Source organism: Tachyglossus aculeatus, chromosome 10, assembly GCF_015852505.1.
Source record: "Tachyglossus aculeatus isolate mTacAcu1 chromosome 10, mTacAcu1.pri, whole genome shotgun sequence".
NCBI classification, from domain to species: Eukaryota; Metazoa; Chordata; class Mammalia; order Monotremata; family Tachyglossidae; genus Tachyglossus; species Tachyglossus aculeatus.
In genome coordinates this window covers 58,963,642-58,985,312 of record NC_052075.1, presented here as the reverse complement: position 1 = coordinate 58,985,312, position 21,671 = coordinate 58,963,642, and the positions used below count along the sequence as shown (strand labels likewise).

Here is a 21,671-nt window from a genome sequence, read left to right as displayed (position 1 = left end):
ACCAGAGGAATGCAGCTAGCCAGCTCTTCTCTGTCTCCGCTCCTCTCTGGAGCTGGGGGCTTGGCCCCAGTTTGGTGGGTGAAGGGTTAAGTCCCCAGGGTTGCACCATCCCCTTGGCTGAGTCACACACCGCTCCCCCCACCAACCTTCCCCCCGCCGCCCCCCCCCCACCACATATTTATAAATCCTGAGCCAGAGGCCCTGACTGATCAGTGGACCGACTGCCGGACCGGTCGTCTCGAGGGTAGGACCCAGTAGCCCCCATTCCTAGGGGCTCTAGTTCCCAACACCCCACCCACCCAAGGGTCCTCCCTCTCCAGGGGCTCCCACTCCCAGCAGCTTCCCTTCCCAGCTTCCCAGGGATTCCCACTCCCCAGGGACCCTCACTCCCAGCAGCCTCCGCTCCCCAGTGGCCTGTGTTTCCAGCAGCCCCTGCTCCCAGCAACCCCCCACCCTGGGGGTCTCACCTCCCCAGGGGCCCCCCACTCCCAGCAGCCCCCCACTCCAGGGGTCCCCGGCTCCCTACGGGCCTCTGCTCTCAGCAGCCCCCTCTCCCCAGGAGCCCCTCGCTCCCAGCGGCTCCGCTCCCCGAGGCCCCTGCTCCCAGTCATTCCCACTCCCAGAGGCCTCTGCTCCTCAGGGGCTGGGCCTGCCAGCCTGTGCCAACTTTTCTTGAGTACCACAATGGACTGGCGCTTCTCTCTGGGGCTCGGATGCTTCCTGGCACTGTGGGTCTCAACCACCGGGCAAGATGAAGCGGTGGTGAGTAGCTGGGCACCTGGGAGCACCTGGCTGGGCACCTGGGGGCAGGGCCCGGCTTGGGCTGGCGGCTCCCGGCTGCCACGTGAGTTCCCCCTGCCCCTCCACTGCCCGCTGAGGCCGTGCCCCGTGACAGGCCCCCTTCCCGCAGGACTATCTGATACAATACGGATACCTGCAGCCTCCCCTGGAGGGTTCAGATGGCCAGTTTGGAGAGGCTGAAATGGCTGAGGCCGTGAGGTGAGGGGCCCTGGTGATGGGGGGGACCAGAGGGCACACACTGGGATGGGCAAAGGGGTGGGGCCCGGATCATGAGCAGCCCATTGACAGAGCAAAAGCCTGGGAGTAAGAAGGACCTGGGTTCTAATCCTGGCTCCACCACTTATCTGCTGTGTGACCTTGGGCAAGTCACTTCTCTGTGTCTCAGTCCCCTCATCTGCAAAATTCATTCTTTCATGCATTCAGTCATATTTATTGAGCATTTACTGTTTGCAAAGCACTGTACTAACTGCTTGGGAGAGTACGATATAACAGTAGACACATTCCTGCCCACAATGAGCTCACAGGTTAGAGTGGAAGACACATTTGAATATAAATAAATAGATAAATAAATTGCAGGTATATACATATATGCTGTGGGGATGGGAGGGAGGATGAAGGGGCAAGTAAGAGAGGTGCAGGAGGGAGTGGGAGAAGAGGAGAGGAGGGCTTAATCAGGGAAGGCTTCTTGGAGGAGATGTACCTTCAATAAGGTTTTGAAGTGTGGAAGAGCAATTGTCTGTCTGATGTGAGGAAGGAGGGCGTTCCAGGCCAGAGATAGGATGTGGACGAGAGGTCGGCAGCACGATAGTTGAGATTGAGGAACAGGGAGAAGGTTAGCATTACAGGAACAAAGTGTGTGGGCTGGGATGTAGTAGGAGAATAGCGAGTTGAGGTAGGAGAGGGCAAGGTGATTAAGTACTTAAAAGCCAATGGTGAGGAGTTTTTGTTAACCGCTGGAGTTTCTAGAGGAGGGGGGTAACCTGGTCTGAACGTTTCTGAAGGAAAATGATTCGGGCAGCAGAATGGATTATGGACTGGAGTGGGGAGAGACAGGAGGCAGGGAGGTCAGCAAGGAGGCTGATGCGATAATCAAGGGGATTAAGATTGTGAGCTCCATGTGGGACAGGGATTATGTCCAACCTGATTACCGTGTATCTCCCCCAGCATTTAGGACAGTGCCTGGAACATAGTAAGTGCTTAACAAATACCACAATTATTATTATTATTGTTATGAGATCGGAGAAAATTGAGTCTCTCCCTCCCTAGACTGTAAACTCGCTTTGGGCAGGGAATGTGTCTGTTCATTGTTTTCCCTTTTTGCTTTTTATTTTTTGTTTTGTTTTCCTGTTTTCCTCATCTCCCACTCCCTTCTGTGTCGCCCTAACTTGCTCACTTTGCTCTTCCCCGCTTCCCTGCCCCACAGCACTTATGTATATATCTGTCATTTTATTTATTTATATTGACGTCTGTTTCCCCCACCTCTAGACATTGATCTCATTGTGGGCAGGGATTGTCACTCTTTATTGCTGTATTTTACTTTCCCAAGTATAGTGCTCTGCACACAGTAAGCACTTAATAAATATGATTGAATGAATGAATGAATATTGTTGTATTGTCTTCTCCCAAGAGCTTAGTACAGAGCTCTGCATGCAGTAAGCATTCAAGAAATATGACTGAAAGAATGAAACAAGAAAGTGGGAGCAGACAGTAGGCCTGAAGGGACCAGGAAGCGGAGCTGCCATTCCCCTCATCCCCAGGGAGAGGAGGGTGGGTGAGGATGGGACAGCAGTTTTGGATGCTGTACAGCCAGATCCCACCCTCCACATCCCCCCGATCCCCACCAGGTCCTTCCAGGAGGCGTCTGAACTGCCGGTCACAGGACGGCTGGACTGGGAGACGAAGACGAGGATGGCACAACCTCGCTGTGGCCTCCAGGACCCCTTCAATCAGAAGATCTTCAAGTACCTGCTGCTGGGTGAGATGGGGGTCAGGACTGGGGGGCCGGGGCCAGGTTGGGGAGGAGGGGCCAGGCCCAGGATCCCTCCCTCAAAAGTAGGGGCAGTTGGTCTTGGCCTTTTAGCCCTGAAGAACAGAGATGAGGGAAGAGAACAGGGCAGGCTGGGAGGTCTTAGTCAGTCAGTCAATGATATTTAATAATAATAATAATAATGATGGCATTTGTTAAGCCCTAACTATGCGCAAAGCACTGTTCCAACCGCTGGGGAGGATACAAGGTGATCAGGTTGTCCCACGTGGGGCTCACAGTCTTCATCCCCATTCTACAGATGAGGTATCTGAGGCCCAGAGAAGTTAAGTGACTTGCCCAAAGTCACACAGCCGACAAGCGGAGGAGCTGGGATTTGAACCCATGGACTCCGACTCCCAAGCCTGTGCTCTTTCCACTGAGCCACGCTGCTTCAGCGCTTACCGTGTGCAGAGCACTGTACTAAGCAGACTATAAGCTCGTTATGGGCAGGGCATTTGTCGCTTCATGACCTAGAAAAGAAGCAGTATGGCCTAGTGGACTGAAGCACAGGCCTGAGAATCAGAAGTTCAAGGGTTTGAACCCTGACTCCCCCACAGGCACAGTCTGTTGTCTGTCCTTGGGTAAGTCACTTCACTTCTCTGGGCCTCAGTTACCCCATCTGTAAATTGGGGATTGAGACTGTGAGTTCCACAGGGGCAAGGACTGTGTCCAACTCAATTTGCTTGTAACCACCCCAGTGCTTAGTGCAGTGCCTGGCACATAGTAAGCGCTTAACAAATATCATCATTATTATTACTATAACAGACACATTCCCTGCCCATAGTGGGCTTACAGTCTAGAGGGAGAGACGGACATTAGTTGAAATAAGCCCCATACGGGGCTCGCTTACTATGGGCCAGGGACTGTACTAAGCACTGGGGTGGACATGAGCAAATGAGGTTGGACACAGTCCCTGTCCCACATGGGGCTCACAATCTCAATCCACATTTTACAGATGAGGGAACTGAGGCCCAAAAAAGTGAAGTGCCTAGCCCAAGGTCACACAGCAGGCCAGTGGCAGAGCTGGGATTAGAACCCACTCCCAGGCCCGTGCTCTAAATACTCTCCTAAGCATGTTCTGAGAAGCAGCATGGCCTAGTGGATAGACCACTTCCTGGGAGTCAGAAGGACCTGGGTTCTAATTCAGACTCCACCACCTGTCTGCTGTGTGACCTCGGGAAGGTCATTTCTCTGGGCCTCAGTTACCTCATCTGTAAAACGGGGATTAAGACTGTGAGCCCCATATGGGACAGGGATTGTGTCCAACCTGATAAACTTGTATCTTGGATTGGCACATAGTAAGAGCTTAACAAATACTATTGATTATTATTATTAATAATAATAAGCTCTTGCAAGCATTCAATAAATACTATCAACTGACTGACATATACATATATATGTATATATATTTGTACATATTCATTACTCTATTTTACTTGTACATATTTATTCTATTTATTTTATTTTGTTAATATATTTGGTTTTGTTCTCTGTCTCCCCCTTCTAGACTGTGAGCCCACTGTTGGGTAGGGACTATCTCTATATGTTGCCAACTTGTACTTCCCAAGCGCTTAGTACAGTGCTCTGCACACAGTAAGCGCTCAATAAATACGATTGATTGATTGATTGATTGACTGGCTGATTCCCTGCCTCAGGTCGCTGGAGGAAGCGGAACTTGACCTTCCGAATCTTGAACTTGACCCCGGACCTGCCGCCTCAGGTGATCCGGGATTCTCTCCAAGCCGCCTTCAAATACTGGAGTGCGGTGACTCCGCTCAGCTTCCGGGAGGTTCACACTGGTCACGCTGACATTCGCTTCTTCTTCCACCGCCGCAGAGCTCCCGGCTGCTCTCGTCCCTTCGATGGGCCCGGTATGAGACCCCTGCAACCCACCCACCCACCCATTCAACACCCCCTCTCCCCTCCCCATCCCACCCCCTACCACAAGGAAGTTCTTCAGGGGGTTGGGGAGAGGGCTTAATAGGAAGGAGGGGCTCTCAAAAGAATAATCCATGGAAATGTGGGGATGTTGAGTGGCTAACGTCAATGGAAATGGGGGAGCGATAAAGGGAAGACAGAATTCTTAAGAGGAGAGAGGGCTCTTGAAGTGATGGGATCAAAAGATTTGGGGGGATAATACAGGGAATGGGAAATTCTTGAAGGAAAGGAGGGGCTCTTAAAGGAATGATCAGTGGAAATGTGGGTTTGGTGAATAAGAATAATTGTGGTATTGGTTAAGTGCTTACCATGTGCCGGGCACCGTACTAAGCGCTGGGGTGGATACAAGCAAATGGGGTTGGACAGAGTCCCTGTCCTACATGGGGCTCTTAGTCTCCATCCCCATTTTTACAGATGAGGTAACTGAGGCCCAGAGAAGTGAAGTGACTTAACCAAGGTATCACGGCAGAGCTGGGATTAGAACCCTGGCCCTTCTGACTCTCAGTCCCATGCCCTATGCACTAGGTCATGCTGTTTCTCTTGGTTACGGTCAGTGGAAATGAGGGAGCAATAAGGGGAGGGGAGAGTTCTTAAGGGCTCTTAAAGAGAGGGGATCCAAAGATTTGGGGGGATAATACAGGGAATGGGGAGTTCTTAAAGGGAAGGAGGGACTCTTAAAGGGAGGGAATTAATGGATATGGGGGGGGTGATAAGTGACTAGGGTTAGGGTAGATGGAATTGGGGGACAATAAAGGGAATGGAAAGTTATTAATGGAAAGAAGGGGCTCAAAGAGATTAGTTCAAAAGATATGGGGGATAATGAAGGGAATGGGAAGCTCTTAGTGGGGAGGAGGGGCTCTTAAAGAGATGGGATCGATGGAAATGTGGGGAAGATAAAGGGAGTGAAGAGTTATAAAGAGGAAGGAGTGACTCTTAAAGGGATGAGCTGCAAAGAAAATAGGGGCACAATAAGGGGAAGGGAGCCTTATAGGCAATGAGAACTCTGTAGAAAAGCAGCGTGGCCAGGTGGACAGAGCCCTAGCCCGGGACTCAAAAGGATCTGGGCTCTAATCCCGCCACTTGTTTGTTCTGTGACCTTGGGCAAGTCGTTAAACTTCTCTGGGGCTCAGTTCCCTCATCTGTAAAGTGGGGATTAAGACTGTGATCATTAAAAGAAGCTGGGGAAACTTCATGGGACTGGGGTAACGAGGGTCCAGTTGAGGGGGGGGTGGGTTTTGGGGGGGTGGGCAGTGTAGGGGGTGGGGGGACCTGAGCCCAGGTGCCCCTTGCTGGCGGCGACAGGGAAAGTGCTGGCCCATGCTGACATCCCCGAGGCGGGCAGCGTGCACTTCGATGAGGACGAGCTGTGGACCGAGGGAACGTCGCGCGGGATCAACCTCCGCATCATCGCGGCGCACGAGCTGGGCCACGCTCTCGGCCTGGGCCACTCCCGCTTCTCCAGGGCCCTCATGGCACCCATCTACGCCGGCTACCGGCCCGACTTCCGCCTGCACCCCGACGATGTGGCGGGCATCCAGGCCCTGTACGGTGAGCACCGGCCACTCGCCCCCGGCCTGCCAAAGCGGGGCAGGGGCGCGGGGGACGAGGCAGTTCGGGAGATCTACTGATCTGGGGGCCGGGGAGAGGTCGGGTTGGGCATCAGGGGTCCCGGATCCAATCCCAGCTCTGCCGCTGACCTGCTGGGTGATCTTGGCCAAGTCACTGAACCTCTCCCTCTAATAAGTGCTTAACAAAAATCACTATTATTATTATTAGACTGTAAGCTCATTGTGGACAGGGAATGTGGCTGTTTACTGTTCTATTGTACTCTCCCAAGGGCTTAGTACAGTGCTCTGCACACAGTAAGCATTCAGTAAACACGATTGACTGACCGACTGATTCTTTATAGACATCCATGTACTCCTCTCTATAACTGGGGGGATTTTCCCCTATCATCTCCTTTTTAGCGAGGGCTGTGTCCACCCCAGAGACTAGCACAGCCCCTAGCCCACAGTAAGTGCTTATTAAATGCCACAATGAGCACCAGCTTCACTTCATCCTCCTGCTGGAGGGTTGGCCTTACAGGCTCTCCCAGGGGCTCTCCCTGTGGCCCCCCATGGTGGGACGCCAGTTAGGGAGGCTGCCGGGCAGAACACCTGGCTTGCTTTCAGGGAAGAAGAGCCCGAGGAAAGAGGAGGAGGAAGAGGAAGAAGAGCTGGACTTAGCACCCGTAGCACCCCCACCCCCCACAGCGCCCAGCCCCGTGCCCGACCCCTGCAAGGGCGAGCTGGATGCCATTCTGTTTGGTAAGAGCCCGGGGCTGGGGGCTACCCTGATCTTCGGGCACTGGGATGACTGTCCTCCTTCTGCAGTCAATATCGCCCTTGAGACCTGGACTACTGCAGCAGGAGGGATAGAGGTTAGAATGAGGGGAGGTCTTCCCAGCGAGGGACGGTCAGGGCTGTCCTTCTGGTCAGGGCTGTCCTTCTCTTCCTCTCCCTCTCTCTCCAGGACCCCATCTCAAGACCTACGCCTTCAAGGGCGACTACGTCTGGACCGTGACAGACTCGGGGCGCGGTCCCTTGCGGCGTGTGTCCACCCTGTGGGCCGGGCTGCCGGGATCCTTGGATGCGGCCGTCTACTCTCCCCGCACGGGCAGGATCTACTTCTTCAAGGGTGGGGGCAGACCTGGGCTGGTCTTAAAGGGGAGGGGCAAGAGAAGGTGAGGGGGAGGTCCTGGAGAGGGGTGGATTAAGGAGGGAGTGAGGGGTGGTAAAGAGGAGGAGGAGGGGGTCTTAGATAAGAGGGTTGGGATCGCTCTCCTACCTGTTTCAGTACCATATAGGGGCGGGCAAGGCTAATAATAATTATGGTATTTGTGGAGCGCTTACTATGTGTCAAGCCCCGCTCCAAGTGCTGGGGTAGTTATGAGTCAATCAGGCTGGACAAGGTCCCTGCCCTACATGGGGCTCACCTTCTAAGGGGGAGGGAGGAAAGGGATCGAATCCCCATTTTACACACAGGGAAACTGAGGCACAGAGAAGTGACCCACCCAAGATCACACAGCAGATAGGTGGCAGAGACAGAACTAGAACCCAAGGCCTCTGACTCCAGACTCGGGCTCTTTCCACTAATGAGTCTTAAAGGGGAAGGGACGGGGCTGGGGGGTACTTAAAGGAGAGCTATTAAGGCAAAGATTAAATGAAGGGGGGTGAATTCTGAAAGGAGGGTGGGAGAGGGAAGGAGGGGGCACCTGACCCTCCCTCATCTGCCACAGGTGACCGGGTGTGGATCTACATTGGCTTCAAATTGGAAGCCGGGTTCCCCCAGCGACTGGTCCGTGTAGGACCCAACCTGGATGCTGCACTGTACTGGCCCCTCAACCAGAAGATCTTCCTCTTCAAGGTAAGGACATTACATAAAGACACGCGGGCCCAGGAGCTGGATCAGTCCTAAAGAAGGATAGAGTTTAATGATAATAACAGTGGCATTTGTTAAGCACCCTTTATGTTCCCAGCGCTGGGGTAGACATGACATTTGCAGGTCAGGCACGTTCTCCCTGTCCCAGATGGGACTCACAGTCTAAGTGGGAGGAAAACAGGTATTTAATTCCTGTTTTACAGATGAGGAAACTGAGGCCCAGAGAAACTAAGTGATTTTCCCAGTCACATAACAGTCAAGGCTCTAGAGCCAGGATTAGAACCCAGGCCCCTGCTCTTTCCAGTAGACCATGCTGCTTCTTGGGCTGGGCAATTACTTTAAACAGAAATTGTGGTATGTGTTAAGCGCTTACTATGTGCCAGGCACTATACTGAGCGCTGTGTCGGGGGAATACAAGCCAATCCAGGTGGACACGATCCACGTTCCACACGGGGCTCACGGTCTTAATCCCCATTTTACAGATGAGGTAACAGAGGCACAGAGAAGAGAAGGGACTTGCCCAAGATCACGCAGCGGACGAGTGGCAGGTCCGGGATTAGAACCTGGGTCCTTCTGACCCCCAGGCCTGTGCTCTAGCCCCTAGGCCACACTGCTTCTCAAGCCCATCTTAAAGGGGAGAGCAGAGTCCTTGAAGGGGAGTGGACAGAGGGTGGTGAGGGAGATCTTTCTTCCAGGAGACGGGGCAGCAGAACCTGCCTCACTCCACTTCTCTCTCCTGGCCCAGGGCTCTAGCTACTGGCAGTGGGACGAGTTGGCCTGGAACGATTTCAGCCGCTACCCAAAGCCGATGAGGGGCCTGTTCACGGGGGCGCCGGCCGGGCTGTCCGCGGCGCTCAGCTGGAAGAATGGTGGAATCTATTTCTTCAAGGGCAGCAGCTACTGGCGGCTGAATCGCCAGCTGCGGGCAGAGAAGGGGTACCCGCGGGACACCGCTCATCACTGGATGCACTGCCCACCCCGAGGTGCCACCTCAGCACCAGGCACCCTTCCCCCTACTGGCACTGCCCTCCCCACCGGGACTGCCACTGCTTCTGGCACTGCCCTCCCCACTGGGACTGTCACTGCTTCTGGCACTGCCCTCCCCACTGGGACTATCACCCCTTCTGACACTGCCCCTCCCCCTTGACATTTCCTCCCCTTCTGGTACCACCCTCCCCCCTGGCACTACCCCCAGCACTAGACTATGTCCCTCTGCTCCCTGGGAAGGAGCAGGCCCCCCAGCCCACTTCTCTCACCCCTGCAGGCAGGGAAAATGACCTAGATTGGACCCCTTCCAAAACCAGGACGGAGGGGCAGGGAGCTAGGATCGCCAGTCCCTTGTAGGCATGGGCCGAGCCTGCCTTTCCTGCTTTGCCCACGGCAGGTGCCCAGCCCAGAATTCTGCCCACGGCGGGTGTCCAGCAAATACTATCGATTAACTTTCCATGCCTGGGGACCGGGTCCATCAGTCACTTCTGCTTCTCTACCACTTCTAGATGGGGTTAAATGCGGGGTTGATCATTTGCCTTACAAAAAGTAAAAAAAAAAAAAAAAAAAAAAAGAGAGAGATAGAGAGAGTAAAAGTGTGCTTAGCCCTTTATGGTAACCCCACGGGTGCCCGGGGAGGGAGGAAAGAAGCCAGAAATGGTGTTCACTACGGTATTTGTTGCCATTACGATTATTTTATTTGTTGCCCCCTCACCCCTCCCCTAGTAACCTGGAGCTCCTGCCCCACTCTATCTCCGGGTGCTGGAAAGGGTTAGAAACGTTCCTTCATGCCGACCAGGGGTGAGCCCCCGCCCCCACAATATTGGTGTGGTGCATTAGAGCCAGGTTAGTGGCAGGAGCAGGCTGGGTGGGTTAGGGGTTAGTGTTACACAGCGAGGACAAGTGGAAGGGGAGGGTGGAAGCCCCGGCTCCCCCCTCCGGGTGAGGCCTGTGGAGCGGGAATTCACGAGCCTGGGTGGGAGAGGGGGGCCGCCATCCCGACTTCCTTCTGGGCCCTCCAGGAACCCAGGTCTCCCTCCCTGTCTTCCCTGGGGCCACAGTCCCATCGGGGCCCAGTGTGAGCGTGGGGGCACGGGGGGCTCAGGGGCGCCCGGCCGGGGGCACGGTGAGGGGGGTGGTAGAGGAGCCGCTGTCGTAGTCGAGGTCCAGGACGGTGTGCGGGGCAGAGCCCAGGCCCAGATGGTGGCCCCGCAGGCTCCGGAGGTAACTCTGAGAGGAGGGAGGATGGCTTTGGGACACAACCCCGATGGCCCAGCCCCTCCCAAGCCGCCCTCACACCCCCTTGGGCCCCGCCCACTCATTCATTCATTCAATCCTCTTTCTTGAGTGCTTACTGTGCGCACAGCACTAGACTAAGCACTTGGGGAAGTCCAAGTCGGCAACATAGACAGCCCCTACCCAACAACGGGCTCACACTCTAGAAGCACCGTGGCTTAGTGGAAAGAGCACGGGCTTTGGAGTCAGAGGTCACGGGTTCAAATCCCAGCTTTGCCACTTGTCAGCTGTGTGACTTTGGGCAAGTCACTTCACTTCTCTGGGCCTTAGTTCCCTCATCTGTAAGATGGGGATGAAGACTGTGAGCCCCTCATGGGACAGCCTGATCACCTTGGAACTTCCCCAGCGCTTAGAACAGTGCCTGGCACACAGTAAGCGCTTAATAAATGCCATCGTCATTATTATTATTAGAAGGTCTAGAGCCTGTGGACGGGGCACAGTCTCCGAGCCCCGCCGCCCCACTCTCTGGGGCCCGTTGTTGGGTCGGGACAGTCTCTGTTGCCGACTTGGACATCCCAAGCGCTTAGTCCAGTGCTCTGCACACAGTAAGCGCTCAATAAGTACGACTGAATGAATGAATGGGGCGAGGCCTTCCGCGAGGCGTCCCCTCGAGGCCCCCACCTGCCCCCCGACTCACCGGAGCGAGGCTGTCGGCGGGGCTTCGGGCCCGGGCCGGGGGCTGCCGGCGGGAGCTGCCCTCGCTCCCCACCCCGTGGCTCTGCCGCCGTTTCGCCTCCCGCCGACGGATCTGCAGGAGCTGCAGTCGCTTCCGCCGCCGGCTCAGCACCGCTGGGGGGAAAGGAGAGGGGGCCGGGCAGGTGGGCGGCCGGCAAGGAGGGGGGTCAGCAGGGCCCTCCCGCCCTTCCTCCGTGGAAACCCGTTGCCTCCTCCCTGGGCCACCCCCTCCAAGCCGTCAACTTACCATCCATGTGCCCGCGCCCCTCCGCCGTGAGCCGCCACTGCGCCACGGCCCCCAGTGTGCCAAGGGCCGGCCAGGCCCCCAGCAGGGCCCAGCTGTACCAACAGAGAGGTGGCAGCCCGGGCACGGCCCGCAGCCGTTGGCCCAGGCGCCCGCCCAGGGCCAGGCCCTCCACGAAGTAGTCGGCACACGCCACCAGCCCCGCAGCCCCCAGCAGGGCCGTGCCCAGGATGGTGAATGGGCGTGGCCAGCGCAGGGTCACCAGTGCCCCGAGCAGCGCCAGCCCGACCAGCAGCCCCGCCGGCACCCAGGCCGAGGGAGGCCGGTACCAGGGCTCTGTGGCCAGCAGGGCACCTGCCCCAAGAAGCAGCCCCAGCAGCAGCCCAGTGAGGAAGAGGCCCACGCTGCGCACCAACATGGTGACCAGGCCGCAGAGGAGGCCGATGCCCAGGGCGATGCCCGCGCTGACCTCGAGGCTCAGCTGCGTCTCCAGCACCCGCTCCTTGTAGCACAGCAGGAAGATGACCAAGGAGCCGGCGAACAGGCCAGACAGGAACATCACAGCCTTAAAGCAGCGGTAGCCTGGGGGGGAGCAGGCGGGGGAGGGCGTGAGGGGGGCACCAGGCTGCCCAAAGGAGGGGATCGGGTGACTGTGGTGGGACCCGAGACTGCCTCACAACAGATCTCATAACGATGGCACAGAAGGGGGCTCACCGAGGCGGAGGACAGGGGGGCAGAGGGAGGGTGGGGCTGGATAGTGAGAGGGGTAGGGGAGGTGGGCACTGGCAAACAATGGTTGGGGGCCACTCTGGCCCCCACCCCCTCACCAAAGCAGCAGTAGACGACGCTGAAGAAGCAGCAGAGGGCACAGACCAGTGCAGGCACCAGCTCAGGGCTGCCCCAGGGTGCCAGCTCACAGCGGGGGCCGGGGGGCTCGGGCAGCTGCTGGTTGAAGACCCTGGGGTCAGAGGTCACAACCAGGGGGGAGAGGACCTGATCCATGCTGGGGGTGGGGAGAGGGGGGCAGGGAGAAGAAGGGGGTCAGCTGCCGGTGTCCATCAGCTGGAAGGGGCTGGACCTGCTGGGGAGAGGCGGCAAAGGTCGGTTCGGGGCCCCAGGCCATCCCCATGGTCCCCACCGGGTACATCGGGATACCTCCTTTTAGACTGTGAGCCCACTGTTGGGTAGGGACTGTCTCTATATGTTGCCAATTTGTACTTCCCAAGCACTTAGTACAGTGCTCTGCACATAGTAAGCGCTCAATAAATACGATTGATGATGATGATCGGGAGAGAAACTGGGGCTGCCACCTCCCCGGTGCCCTTCTCTACCCCCTGAGCCTGGTCAAAGGTTTCCCCACCCCTGCCTCCTCACGGCATGGCATAGCAGATAGAGCATGGGCCTACGAGTCAGAAGGTCATGGGTCCTAATCCCGACTCCATCACTTGTCTGCTCTGTGACTTTGGGCAGTCACTTCACTGGGCCTCAGTTACCTCATCTGTAAAATCAGCCGCATGTGGGACAGGGACTGTGTCCCGCCCAATTTGCTTGTACCCACCCCAGCGGTTAGTACAGAGCTTGGCACGTAGCGCTTAACAAATACCTTAATTATTACTAACCCTGCTCTTCTCACTGCTTCTGAAGCAACGTGGCTTAGTGGAAAGAGCATTGGCTTGGGAATCAGAAGACATGGGTTCTAATCCCGGCTCTGCCACTAGTCAGTTGTGTGACTTTGGACAGGTCACTTAACTTCTCTGTGCTTCATCTACCTCATCTGTAAAATGGGGATTAAGGCTGTGAGCCCCACGTGGGATAACCTGAATATTTTGTATCTACCCCAGCGCTCGGCCCATACATAGTAAGCGCTTAACAAATACCATCATCATCAACTTCTCTGTGCCTCAGTTACCTTATCTGGAAAACGGGGATTAAGACTGTGTGCCCCATGTGGGATAACCTGATTTCCATCATCACCAACTTCTCTGTGCCTCAGTTACCTCACCTGTAAAATGGTGATTAGGACTGTGAGCCCCACGAGGGACAACCTGATTACCTTGTACTTACCCCAGCACTCAGAACACTGCTCGGCCCCTCGTCAGCGCTTAAGTGGTACGATTATTTTTATTCTCCACATCGGCTCCCTATCATGTCCTTAGCCTTTTTAAAGAAGCCCGCCAGAAGAAGTCCCGCCTACGCAGGGCAATTCCTGGCTCCTGATTGGCCCGTTCATTCATTCATTCCTTCCATCATATTTATTGAGCGCTTACTGTGTGCAGAGCACTGTACTAAGCGCTTGGGAAGTACAAGTTGGGAACATATAGAGACGGTCCCTACCCAATGGCCAGCCTCCCGCCCACCGCCCTCTGAAGGGACGCTGCGCGAGGCCCCGCCCCTCACCAACTGACCATGCCCCCTTGTCTTGGATGATGATGATGGTACTTGTTAAGCGCTTTCTATAATAATAATGATGGCATTTGTTAAGCGCTTACTATGTGCAAAGCACTGTTCTAAGCTCTTGGGGAGGTTACAAGGTGATCAGGCTGTCCCACGGGGGGCTCACAGTCTTCATCCCCATTTTACAGATGAGGTCACTGAGGGCCAGAGAAGTGAAGTGACCTGCCCAAAGTCACACAGCTGACAATTGGCAGGGCCAGGATTTGAACCCATGACCTCTGACTCCAAAGCCCGGGCTCTTTCCATTGAGCCACGCTGCTTCTCTCTTTTCTATGTGCCAGGCACTGTTCTAAGCGCTGGGGTAGATCCAAGGTCATCAGGTGGTCCCACGTGGGGCTCCCAGTCTTCATCCCCATTTTACAGAGGAGGTCAGTGAGGCCCAGAGAAGTGAAGTGACTTGCCCAAAGTCACCCAGCTGACAAGTGGCGGAGCCGAGATTAGAACCCACGACCTCTGACTCCCAAGCCCGGGCTCTTTCCGCTGGAGCGAGCGGACCCCGCCAGCCGCCGCAGCTGCTGCAGAGGAGAAGGCCCTCGTGGGGCAGGGCCGAAGCGCGGGGGCGAGGGGCTGAAGAAGAGCGGGACCTGGAGTGGTGGGGGGCCGGACAGCCGGCTGGGTTGGAGGGAAGACTGCCTGGAGCCGGACATGGAGCTCCCTTGGGTCTGGGAATCACGGGGTTAATGGGGCAAGGGGGGGGGGTGGGAAAAGCGGGGAGAGGGAGGCAGAGAGAGTGAGTCACTGCTGGACCCCTGACAACCAGTTTCTCTTCTATCTCTGGGCCAGGGCGGGAAGAGGGAAAAGGCGGAGAGACAGCCAGCGAGAGAGACAGAACAAGACACAAAGTTGGAAAGAACTGTGGAAACTGAAGGAGACCGCAGAGACTGATGGAGACAATCGAACGACAGTGTTTATTGAGCACCTACTGTAGGCAGAACACTACATGGAGCACTTGGGAGAGTACAGTAGCGTTAGAATAATAATGACGGCATTTGTTAAGTGCTTCCTATGGGCCCAGCACTGTTCTAAGCGCTGGGGTAGATACAAGGCAATCAGGTTGTCCCACGTGAGGCTCACAGTCTATCCCCATTTTACAGATGAGGTTACTGAGGCACAGAGAAATTAAGTGACTTGCCCAAAGTCACGCGGCTGATAAGTGGTGGATCCGGGAATAGAACCCACGACTGAGGTACAGAGAAGTTAAAACGACTTGCCCAAAGTCACACGGCTGATTAGTGGCGGAGCCAGGATTAGAACCCACGACCTCTGACTCTCAAGACCGTGCTCTTTCCACTAAGTCTCGCTGCTTCTCCTTAGAAGATGCGGTCCCTAGCCTCAAGGAGCATACAATCAATACTCCCTGCGCACCTATTCTGTGCAGGGCAACAGAAAGTACAAGTTAGAAGACAACATCCCTGCCCCGGAGGAGCTGGCAGTGTAGCGGGCGAAAGCAGAGATTGAGTCAGAGACAGAAGCGTCCAGACAGAGATTAAGTCAGAGACAGACGAGAGAGGGCCACAGACCAAGCCAGGCTGCGAAAGAGATACAGACCCCAAGTTAGAAAAAGACGCCCCAAGTCCGAGGCAAAGTCTGAACGAAAAGGGGGCTGGAGACAAAGGGGCAGTCTCAGCAAAGACCCAGGATTGAGGGCAGAGACACTGTGAAAAACAGCTGTAGGAGTAAACAGAAATACTGAGAGAACACATCACCCTGCTCCTCAGACACTGCCAATGACCACGGCATTCGGCCCCCGCACAGTCAAATCAATTCCCGGCCATCAGCTGTGATAATAATAATGGTGGTATTTGTTGAACGCTTACTATGTGCCAAGCACTATACTAAGCACTGGGGTAGCTACAAGACAATCAGGTAGACATAGTCCCTGTCCTATGTTGAGTTCATAGTCTCAGATTCTCCAACAACTTACATCTCTCTCTCTCTCTTCCCTGCACCCCAAGTTAATCTCTTCTCTTTGCCCAAACAAGCCTCCCTGGACCTCGCTCTCAACTCCCCCGGTTTCTGACTCCTTGTTACTCCCTTTCCTCTGCCTGGAGCTAGCCTCTGTTCTCTCAAATAATAATTGTGGTATTAAAATAATTGTGGTATTATTCTTTGAGAGACTGACTAATTCGCGAAACCAAATCCTCCCAAACAGTCTCCTCCTCAGGAGGGCGGATTCCCACCCCATCGCCGTCCCTTAAAAACCCTCATATCGGGTTGTTAATATTGATTTGATTCCTTTCGTTTGTTTTTAATTGTATTTGCGCTCTCGCTCTCCATTCACGTATTGTACATTTGGCAATTTCTCGAGGGCAGGGAATGCGTCGTGCACTTCTGTAATGTTTTCCCATCGCGCCTCGTCCTGTGACTATTCCCAGGGGCCTCTGTCAATGCCGGGGATGAAGAGGAGAGAACCAGAGACAGAGATGTCGGGATAGAATCGCAGAGACACGCGGAGACCCAGAAAGAAAGAGAGAGAGCCAGAGAGGGTTGAGACATTAGCTAGAGTCTAGTTGAAGGGTCCTCCTCCTGTCTGTCCCCCTCACCCCCCAACCAGGCTTGTACCCCAATTGGAGGCCACCTCTTGGTCCCTGGGGGAAAGTGGGTGGGACAGGGTGCCCGCTGGCATCTTTCAGCTTGGGACCAACCCCAAGGCCGTGCCAAGAGGGGGTACAGAAGAGGGCCAACTACCCGCCCGGCTCCCCCGTAGGAAAGAGCACGGGCTTTGGAGTCAGAGGCCGTGGGTTCAAACCCCGGCTCCGCCAATTGTCAGCTGTGTGACTTTGGGCAAGTTGCTTCACTTCTCTGGGCCTCAGTTCCCTCATCTGGAAAATGGGGATGAAGACTGTGAGCCCCACGTGGGACAACCTGATCACCTTGTAACCTCCCCAGTGCTTAGAACGGTGCTTCGCACATAGTAAGCGCTTAATAAATGTCATCATTATTATTATTATCTGAGAGTCAGAGGACTTGGGTTCTGATCCCGGCCCCACCAATCGTCAGCTGTGTGACTTTGGGCAGGCCACTTCACTTCTCTGGGCCTCAGTTCCCTCATCTGTAAAATGGGGATTAAGACTGTGGGCCCTTGGTGGGCCAACCTGATCACCTTGTAACCTCCCCAGCGCTTTGCACATAGTAAGCGCTTAATAAAGGCCATCATTATTAGTATTACCTTGTATCTACCCCAGCGCTTGGCACAGTGCTTGGCACGGGGTAAACGCTTTGACAAACACCAACATTATTATTATTCAAACTCAGGTCTGGAGCCCGGTGGGAGGAGGGACAAGAGAGGAAAGAGGAGGAGGGGGGGAAAGGAAGCAGAGGTGGGCCAGGAGCAACTTTCTCCTCTCCCTCCCCTCTAAAAAGGGGGTCCCTGACAATCGTCCCCCGGACGCCTGGGTCCCCTCGAGTCGGGAGAAGTAAGGGAAGGATGGGCAGCTACTCACCGGCCTGGGGTGGCCCCTCTTAGCCCTCCCTGTGGTCCCCCGAGTTGGGGACACTCAGGGTCCGGCCCCCCAAACTCCAGCACTCGGGGCCAGAGCGCAGAGCTCCAATGCAACCAGCTGGGGAGGGGGGCGGCCGGGGGTGACATCACGGGGCGGACACTGCCATCCCCCCCGGAGGGGCGGGGAGGGGAGCAGGACCGTCGCCCCCCCTCCAACCCGAGCCCGGGGATGCCCAAGCAGGCCGACAGTGGGGCCGGGAGGAACCGGGGGCATTTGGGGAAGGGGCTCCGTTGGGGCGGTTGGGCCTGCTCCCTCTGCCAAAGCCCCTCCCGGGGTCCCGGCGCCCCCCGCCCCCGGCTTGGTCTCTCCCACTTTCCAGAGAATTGGCGTATTGTCTCCGGGAGAAAAGGGTCGGGAGAACCAGAGCTAAGGGGGAACCCCCTCCCCGGTTTCCCCGGGAGCCCAGGGTCTCCTCCCCCGTCGCCCTCCCCGCCCCTCCAAGCCCACGTGTTTGGGCGAGAGGCCGGGCCGGTACCGAATCTACTGTGTGCAGAGCACTGGACTAAGCGCTTGGGAAGTCCAAGTTGGCATCATCATCATCAGTCGTATTTATTGAGCGCTTACTATGTGCAGAGCACTGTACAGAGCACTGGCAACACAGAGAGACGGCCCCTACCCAACGGTGGGCTCACAGTCTAAAAGGGGGAGGCAGAGAACAAAACCAGACATACTAACAAAATAAAATAAAGAGAATAGATATGTACAAGTTAAATAAGTAGAGTAATAAATATGTACAAACATATATACATATATACAGGTGCTGTGGGGAAGGGAAGGAGGTAAGATAGGGGGGCACCAAACTTCTGGGGCCGGGCCAGATCCTCCCTGGTTCAGGCACACCAAGGGCCCGGAGGAAGGGAATAATAATTATAATCATCATAATAATGACATCTGTTAAACGCTTACTATTCATTCATTCATATTTATTGAGCGCTTACTGTGTGCAGAGCACTGGACTACACGCTTGGGAAGTCCAAGTTGGCAACATAGACAGTCCCTACCCAACGGTGGGCTCACAGTCTAAAAGGGGGAGGCAGAGAACAAAACCAGACATACTAACAAAATAAAATAAATAGAATAGATATGTACAAGTAAAATAAATAAATAAATAGAGTAATAAATATGTACAAACATATATACATATATACAGGTGCTGTGGGGAAGGGAAGGAGGTAAGATGGCGGGGGGGGGGGGCGAGGGGGGAACCGAACTTCTGGGGCCAGGCCGGATCCTGCCTGGTTCAGGCACACCAAGGGCCCGGAGGAAGGGAATAATAATTCTAATCATCATAATAATGGCATCTGTTAAACACTTACTATTCGTTCATTCGTATTTATGGAGCGCTTACTGTGTGCAGAGCACTGTACTAAGCGCTTGGGAAGTACAAGTTGGCAACATATAGAGACAGTCCACTATGGCCCAAGCATTGTCCTAAGCGCTAGGGTAGATACAAAGTAATCAGCCTGTCCTACGTGGGGCTCCCAGTCTTAATCCCCATTTGACAGCTGAGGTCACTGAGGCCCAGAGAAGTTAAGTGGCTTCCCAAAGTCACACAGCTGGAAGTGGCGGAACTGGGATTTGAACCCATGACCTCTGACTCCCAAGCCCCTGCTCTTTCTACTAAGCCACGCTGCTTTTGTAATTATGGTATTTGTTCATTCATTCATTCAATCAATCATTTAAGCGCTCAATAAAAACAATTGAATGAATGAATTTATTTCTTTTCTTTATATGTTTTGTTTTGTTGTCTGTTTCCCCACTATAGACTGTGAGCCCGCTGTTGGATAGGGACCGTCTCTATATGTTGCCAACTTGTACTTCCCAAGCACTTAGTACAGTGCTCTGCACACAGTATGTGCTCAATAAATACGATTGAATGAATGAATGAAACTTCAATCGCATTTATTGGGCACTTACTGTGTGCAGAACACTGTACTAAGCGCTTGGGAAGTACGAGGCCCTACTGAGAGCTCACCTTCTCCAGGGGGCCTTTACAGACTGAGCCCCTTCCTTCCTCTCCCCCTCGTCCCCCTCTCCATCCCCCCCATCTTACCTCCTTCCCTTCTCCACAGCACCTGTATATATGTATATATGTTTGTACATATTTATTACTCTATTTATTTATTTATTTTACCTGTACATATCTTTTCTATTTATTTTATTTTGTTAGTATGTTTGGTTTTATTCTCCGTCTCCCCCTTTTAGACTGTGAGCCCACTGTTGGGTAGGGACTGTCTGTATATGTTGCCAACTTGTACTTCCCAAGCACTTAGTACAGTGCTCTGCACACAGTAAGCACTCAATACGATTGATTGATTGATTACGAGTTGGCAACACCTGTTAAGAGCTTATTGTGGCCCAAGCAGTGTTCTAAGCACTGGGGTAGATACAGGGTAATCAGGTTGTCCCACGTGGGACTCATCTTAATTCCCATTTTACAGATGAGGGAACTGAGGTGCAGAGAAGTTAAGTGATTTGCCCCAGATCACACAGCAGACGAGTGGCGGAGACTGGATTAGAACTCACGTCCTCTGACTCCCAAACCTGGGTTCTTGCCACTAAGCCACGCTGCTTCTCAAAGGAGTGAGCCGCATTATGGGGCGGGCAGGGAAAACCGAGGCCCGCCACCTTTCTTCCAGGTTTCCTACCCAGGGTGGGAAGGCCTTCCCAGACTGAGCCCCCACTTTTCCTCTGCTCCTCCTCCCCTCAGCCCTGACTCCCTCCCTCTGCTCTAGCCCCCTCCCCACCCCACAGCACTTGTGACTATATGTACATATTTATTATTCTATTTATTTTATCAATGATATGTGTATATATCTATAATTACTTCCCAAGCCCTTAGTACAGGTCTCTGCACACAGTAAGCGCTCAATAAATACGATTGAATGAATGAATAATTCTGTTTATATTGGTGCTATTGATGCCTGTTCTCTTACTTTGTTTTTTTTTAGTTGTTGTTGGAGAAGCAGCATGGCTTAGTGGAAAGAGCCTGGGCTTGAGAGTCAGAGGTCATGGGTTCTAATCCCAGCTCCGTCACTTATCAGCTCCCCCTTCTAGACTGTGAGCCCGCTGTTGGGTAGGGACCGTCTCTATATGTTGCCAACTTGTACTTCCCAAGCGCTTAGTACAGTGCTCTGCACATAGTAAGTGCTCAATAAATATGACTGACTGACTGAATGAATCAGCTGTGTGACTTTGTACAAGTCACTTGACTTCTCTGTACCTCAGTGACTTCAGTTATAAAATGGGCATTAAGACTGTGAGCCCCACGTGGGACAACCTGATTACCTTGTATCTCCCCCAGCGCTTAGAACAGTGCTTGGCACATAGTAAATGCTTAACAAATATTATTATTATTAATTTTATCGATGATGTATATATTTTTATAATTCTATTTTTCTATTTTGGTAGTATTGACGCCTGTCTACTTGTTTTGTTTTGTTGTCTGTCTTCCCCTTCTGGACTGTGAGCCAGTTGTTGGGTAGGGATGGTCTCTATCTGTTGCCGAATTGTACTTTTCAAGTGCTTAGTCCAGTGCTCTGCAATCAATCAATCAATCATATTTATTGAGCACTTACTATGTGCAGAGCACTGTACTAAGCGCTTGGGAAGTACAAATTGGCAACATATAGAGACAGTCCCTACCCAACAGTGGGCTCACAGTCTAAAAGGGGGAGACAGAGGAAAAAAAAACCAAACATACTAACAAAATAAAATAAATAGAATAGATATGTACAAGTAAAATAAATAAATAAATAGAGTAATAAATATGTACAAACATATATATGCACAAAGTAAGGTCCGAATTATACTTTTCAAGTGCTTAGTCCAGTGCTCTGCACACAGTAAGTGCTCAGTAAATACAATTGAAGGAATGAATGAATGATTATTATGAGGGATTGTCTCTATTTGTTGCTGAATTGTACTTTCCAGGTGCTTAGATCAGTGCTCCGCACACAGTAAGCACTCAATAAATGACACCCATCTCTATGTTTTGTTTTGTTGTCTGTCTCCCCCTTCTAGACTGTGAGCCCGTTGTTGGTTAGGGAACGTCTCTATATGTTGATGACTTGTACTTCCCAAGCGCTTAGTACGGTGCTCTGCACACAGTAAGCGCTCAATAAATACGATTGAATGAGTGAATGATTATTATGAGGGATTGTCTGTTGCTGAATTGTACTTTCCAGGCGCTTAGAACAGTGCTCTGCACACAGTAAGCGCTCAACAAATGACTTTGGGCAAGTCACTTAACTTCTCTGTGCCTCAGTTCCCTTATCTGTAAAATGGGGATGAAGACTGTGAGCCCCCTGTGGGACAACCTCATCAC

At 53.6% G+C, this 21,671-nt stretch overlaps 2 protein-coding genes across 6 annotated transcripts; one reads left to right on the top strand and one right to left on the bottom strand.

The window, feature by feature from the left end:
• The first annotated feature begins 227 nt into the window (after positions 1–227).
• On the top strand, positions 228–9,726 carry MMP19 (matrix metallopeptidase 19). Of its 3 annotated transcripts, XM_038752591.1 has the most exons (10): positions 228–244; positions 641–762; positions 911–999; positions 2,646–2,776; positions 4,483–4,698; positions 6,068–6,313; positions 6,937–7,071; positions 7,277–7,441; positions 8,043–8,170; positions 8,931–9,726. In XM_038752591.1, exons 2-10 carry the CDS (start codon positions 685–687, stop codon positions 9,330–9,332), a joined length of 1,590 nt encoding a protein of 529 aa, XP_038608519.1. In that variant the 5' UTR covers positions 228–244; positions 641–684; the 3' UTR covers positions 9,333–9,726. The 3 variants fall into 3 exon arrangements, 2 of the variants coding, with proteins under 2 accessions (XP_038608519.1, XP_038608520.1); XR_005452532.1 differs by lacking the exon at positions 228–244 and having other exon boundaries at positions 252–762; positions 6,937–7,487; positions 8,931–9,018; XM_038752592.1 differs by lacking the exons at positions 228–244; positions 911–999 and having other exon boundaries at positions 669–762.
• A 127-nt stretch (positions 9,727–9,853) lies between these two features.
• Positions 9,854–17,383, bottom strand: LOC119933251 (transmembrane protein 198-like). 3 transcript variants are annotated; one of them, XM_038752665.1, is made up of 5 exons: positions 17,285–17,383; positions 12,215–12,468; positions 11,391–11,969; positions 11,106–11,257; positions 9,854–10,402 (listed from the first exon to the last, which is right to left on the bottom strand). In XM_038752665.1, the coding sequence occupies exons 2-5, from the start codon at positions 12,387–12,389 to the stop codon at positions 10,274–10,276; spliced, it is 1,035 nt and encodes a 344-aa protein (XP_038608593.1). In that variant the 5' UTR covers positions 12,390–12,468; positions 17,285–17,383; the 3' UTR covers positions 9,854–10,273. The 3 variants fall into 3 exon arrangements, with proteins under 3 accessions (XP_038608593.1, XP_038608594.1, XP_038608595.1); XM_038752666.1 differs by having other exon boundaries at positions 12,215–12,465; XM_038752667.1 differs by lacking the exon at positions 12,215–12,468.
• Positions 17,384–21,671: the final 4,288 nt, after the last annotated feature.

Coding starts and splice junctions, on each gene's coding strand:
- MMP19 (XM_038752591.1), top strand. CDS start 685: ATGGACTGGCGCTTCTCTCTGGGGCTCGGATGCTTCCTGGCACTGTGG. Junction 1,000..2,645: donor GAAATGGCTGAGGCCGTGAG/GTGAGGGGCCCT, acceptor GATCCCCACCAG/GTCCTTCCAGGAGGCGTCTG. Junction 2,777..4,482: donor CTTCAAGTACCTGCTGCTGG/GTGAGATGGGGG, acceptor TCCCTGCCTCAG/GTCGCTGGAGGAAGCGGAAC.
- LOC119933251 (XM_038752665.1), bottom strand. CDS start 12,389: ATGGATCAGGTCCTCTCCCCCCTGGTTGTGACCTCTGACCCCAGGGTC. Junction 11,258..11,390: donor GGGGCGCGGGCACATGGATG/GTAAGTTGACGG, acceptor CTTTCCCCCCAG/CGGTGCTGAGCCGGCGGCGG. Junction 10,403..11,105: donor CCGCCGACAGCCTCGCTCCG/GTGAGTCGGGGG, acceptor CCCTCCTCTCAG/AGTTACCTCCGGAGCCTGCG.